General features: G+C 44.7%; 1 protein-coding gene across 1 annotated transcript; it reads right to left on the reverse strand.

Annotated features, from left to right (window-relative positions):
- Nucleotides 1–207: 207 nt before the first annotated feature.
- On the reverse strand, nucleotides 208–4,343 carry LOC311108460 (actin, alpha cardiac muscle; the record flags this gene model as incomplete). The annotated part of the gene is made up of 7 exons (XM_084151085.1): nucleotides 208–351; nucleotides 1,032–1,213; nucleotides 1,722–1,913; nucleotides 2,573–2,734; nucleotides 3,276–3,471; nucleotides 3,842–3,970; nucleotides 4,215–4,343. The coding sequence occupies 7 exons, from the start codon at nucleotides 4,341–4,343 to the stop codon at nucleotides 208–210; spliced, it is 1,134 nt and encodes a 377-aa protein (XP_084007211.1).
- Between the last annotated feature and the right edge of the window lie 491 nt (nucleotides 4,344–4,834).

Consider the following 4,834-nt stretch of genomic DNA (forward strand, 5'->3'; position numbering starts at 1 on the left):
TCTTCATTATCATTTGACTATTTTATGTATTCTGAATGTGTGTTCCCTCAAACTCAACAACAAACATCCAACAACAAAGTAACTCAGTGCTTAATGTTACAGCCAACTATTTTATTACAACAGAACATGTATATACAGTAAACAGTACAAAGGCAGACAACAGAAGGAGGGTGAATGTGTATGGAAAGGTGTGGGGAGATGGGATGTTTAGAAGCACTTCCGGTGGACGATGGAAGGTCCTGCCTCGTCGTACTCCTGTTTGCTGATCCACATCTGCTGGAAGGTGGAGAGAGAGGCCAGGATGGAGCCACCGATCCAGACAGAGTACTTACGCTCGGGGGGAGCGATGATCTAGAGAAGGTGTGGAGGAGAGGAGATGTGAAGGGTTGGTTAAGAACTCAGAGGCTAAGGTCCTTTCCTGCTCAGTGTAGTGTACAAGTGTTGCTTATTTGAATCAGAGCTTTGGGTGTACAGAGTTAGCCATTCTAGTCTAAATGCAATTTAGCATGTTATTGTAGTGGAGTGTATGGAAGGAGATGTGGAGGGTTAGTTAAGAACTCTTCAGAAGTCCTGTGTGCCCTCTAGCACAGCGGACAGACAGTGTTGCTGATTTCAACCAGAGTTGTGGGTGTACAGTATTAGACAACCTTGGTTTGTTATTTAAAGTGAAGGATAGTTCGCTGAACATGGAGGATAGTGGGCCAACTCCTGTAGACCTACAGCCTATCCACGGCTCTGACATTGTTGGAAATAATCAATGTTCCAGTGTCCATACTAACATACCACATAGAATACATGCCCAAGACATGGCTTCATTTATAAGTCGTACCCTAGTGTGGACATCAGGGTTGGGGTCAAATCCATTTAAATTCCAGTCAATTCAGAAAGTACACCAAATTCCAATATCAACTCCACATTTTCACCCCCTCCTAGGTGAAAAGCATAGAAGAGAATTGAAATAGAATTGACTCCAACCCCGGTGGACATTTGGAACAGAGTTCCTCCTGTGTTGAATAGACGTGTTCCCCCACCTTGATCTTCATAGTGCTGGGGGCCAGGGCGGTGATCTCCTTCTGCATACGGTCAGCAATACCAGGGTACATGGTGGTACCGCCGGACAGGACGTTGTTGGCGTACAGGTCCTTACGGATGTCAATGTCACACTTCATGATGCTGTTGTAGGCGGTCTCATGGATACCAGCGGACTCCATACCTGAGCAGGTGAGATGAGAAGAGACACTTGGTGAGCAACGACACCTCCACAGACAGGACGTAGGTGACCAACAGGAGTTAGACACGTAAAGAATAGATAGATTATGCTTCCAGTAAATGGCTGTGTGTGACTCTGTCACTGTAACATAATGGCAATGTCCATGAGGACACTAGAGGGCAGTGTTGTAACATGTATGGCAGGGGTGTCAAACCTATTCCATGGAGGGCCTAGTGTCTGCAGGTTTTTGGTCTTTCCTTTCAATTATGCCCTAGACAACCAGCTGTGGGGAGTTCCTTACTAATTAGTGACCTTAATTCAAGTACAAGGGAGGATCGAAAACCCGCAGACACTCGGCCCTCCGTGGAATGAGATTGACACGTGATGTATGGCAACATGGAGTCAAATGTGGAAGTAAGTGTGTGGAGAGGAACATGGTAAGGTGAACATGGTCTACTGTAGATGAACCAGAGGTACAGAGAGAGAGAGAGAGAGAGAGAGGAATACGCACCAATGAAGGAAGGCTGGAAGAGAGTCTCTGGGCAACGGAAACGCTCGTTACCAATGGTGATGACCTGACCGTCGGGCAGCTCATAGCTCTTCTCCAGAGAGGAGGAGGAGGCAGCGGTGGCCATCTCATTCTCAAAGTCCAGGGCCACGTAGCACAGCTTCTCCTTGATGTCACGCACGATCTCACGCTCGGCTGTAGCAGGAGATTCAGAGTCCAACATTAGATGCTACATAAAGGCTACATAGAGCCTCATAGATGCTACATTGAGCCTTATACACACTACATAGAGCCTCATAGACACTACATAGAGCCTCATAGACACTACATAGAGCCTCAGACGCTACATAGAGCCTCATAGGTGCTACATAGATCCCCATATACACTACATAGAGCCTCATATTTGCTACATAGAGCCTCATAGGTGCTACATAGAGCCCCATACACGCTACATAGAGCATCATAGATGTCTACAGGTACCATCTACTACAGTAAGATACCAGACACACTGGACACAGTCCTCTCTAACTACACAAATATACAACAGCGATTTCCCCTTTTAACAGTCATGAACACCACAAGCATACTAATGGTTTCTTGGTGGGGACTATAGTCATACCATACTATACAGATTAGCCCTATATCTTCTAATAATCTGTGGTATTTTCTCTCTATAACACCAAGATGAAGAATAGCTAAGTATCTTGATGTTAGTTGAATCCTAGTATACTAAATAACTTATCATAGATAGGCTTATATTTTAGTTTACCAAGATCATGTTCTCTCATCTTGTCTCTGTATAACGTTAAACTAATCCTGTGTATAGAAATCTTGGTTCTTGGTGGCCATCTTACCAGTGGTCACGAAGGAGTAGCCACGCTCAGTCAGGATCTTCATCAGGTAGTCAGTGAGGTCGCGACCGGCCAGATCCAGACGCATGATGGCGTGGGGCAGAGCGTAGCCCTCATAGATGGGCACGTTGTGGGTCACACCATCACCAGAGTCCAGCACAATACCTAGAGAGGAGATGGATCATCAGCCGAGGATGGAGACAGACCACAGACCTGCTGCTCTTCATGTATAGCTTGTGGTTGGATGTCTTGTGAGACTGCAATGGATCACTATCCCTATAGTGTCTAATTAAGCAGTAAGGCCCAAGGAGGTGTGGTATATGGCCAATATACCACGGCTAAGGGCTGTTCTTAGGCACGACGCAACGCCCCTTATTGGCCATATACCACAAACCCCAGAGGAGCCTTATTGCTATTATAAACTGGTTACCAACGTAATTAGAGCAGTAAAACGAAATGATTTTGTCATACCCGTGGTATACAGTCTGATATAACATGGCTTTCAGCCAATCAGAATTCAGGGCTCAAACCACCCAGTGTCTAATGGGTATTATGGGTAGTAATGCAAGCAGCACTTCTTAATGTCAAAGCATGTCTTCATAGGAGTAGGAAATATTGTGTCTGTAGCATTATACCATTTGTTTATTGTGTATATAGTATTGTGGTATTGGTAATGTGATCAGTCAGAAGTCCTGTGGAAACTCACCGGTGGTACGACCGGAGGCATAGAGGGACAGCACGGCCTGGATGGCCACGTACATGGCGGGGACGTTGAAGGTCTCAAACATGATCTGGGTCATCTTCTCCCTGTTGGCCTTGGGGTTGAGGGGGGCCTCAGTGAGCAGGGTGGGGTGCTCCTCAGGGGCCACACGCAGCTCGTTGTAAAAGGTGTGGTGCCAGATCTGGTGGAATGAGGAGGAGAGAGATGGTCAGAGATGTTCTGGAGAAAATAGTATATTGTGAGATAGAGAAAGATTTAGCTGTCCCGTTGAAGTCATGTTGTTTTGCATAATGTAGCCATAAAATATTTCCTATGTTCCTTTTTTTTTGTTTTAATACGTTTTAATATCGATGTGTTATGTGTGTGGAAATATCATCATATTCTTAACTTTCATAAGGCTATTAGCATCATATTGGATAGTATCCTAAGTGTCATTAGCTTATTGTCTCTAAGTATATGTGTATCTTGAGATATGAAGTTCTGCTTTTATCATCTTACAATCATTCACAAGTGTCCAATATCACTACTAGCATCTTGGCTCTGGGACCCACCTTCTCCATGTCGTCCCAGTTGGTGATGATGCCGTGTTCGATGGGGTACTTCAGAGTCAGGATACCTCTCTTGCTCTGAGCCTCGTCTCCCACATAGCTGTCCTTCTGTCCCATACCCACCATCACGCCCTGTATAGAGAGCAAACAAGGGTCAGGAGAGTTCGCAATATGCACAACACACGAATTGAACTTTACGCACACTTTACGCATGGCTAGACGTGCGTCTCATTACCAACGCAACGCTACAAACGTAATCTACACTACATTATCTGGATATAGCCTAGTAACTTTTACGTCATGACATAAGTAAACAAACAAACAAATCCGTTAGTAACGGCCAACGGCTATCCGTTGTTTCTCTTAAGTAGCATACCTGGTGACGGGGGCGTCCAACGATTGATGGGAACACAGCGCGGGGAGCATCATCACCGGCGAACCCAGCCTTGACTAGGCCAGAGCCGTTGTCGCACACGAGGGCTGTAGTTTCGTCGTCGTCACACATGATTGGTCTTGTTTCGGATGGCTTTCTGTTGGGAGGAGAGACACGGCGGTAAGAGCTCTGTCTGAGCGCGTTAACGCTGTGATAAACATAAATACAGTATTTACGCTAGTTTATCTATATAATGTTATACAGAACACCCTGTACATTAGCTTATCAATGGACTTGAGGCTACCACTATGCATTAACAGTTACATTTATGCACTATAGCTACATTTAGATATCAGTTACATTAAAGACATCCTCCAAGGAGGTGACTGGTGAATTAATATATTATCATATTGTGTTATATAAACAGTACTGCACTGCCTATTGTCATGATATTGTTTTTTTATGTTGTCATAATTTCAGTATTTTAAAGTGCAAATGTTTAAAATGTTCCTAGAAATAACTTTTCAAAAGTGTTGTTGAAATAACCTAGTCCTCTTAGGGGCCACTGATAACCTATCTTCTCCCTCTTTGTCAGAGCTGCCCTGTAAAGCCAAACAGGGACA

The sequence above is a fragment of the Coregonus lavaretus genome (assembly GCF_964263955.1).
Source record: "Coregonus lavaretus genome assembly, chromosome: 33".
Taxonomy (NCBI): Eukaryota; Metazoa; Chordata; class Actinopteri; order Salmoniformes; family Salmonidae; genus Coregonus; species Coregonus lavaretus.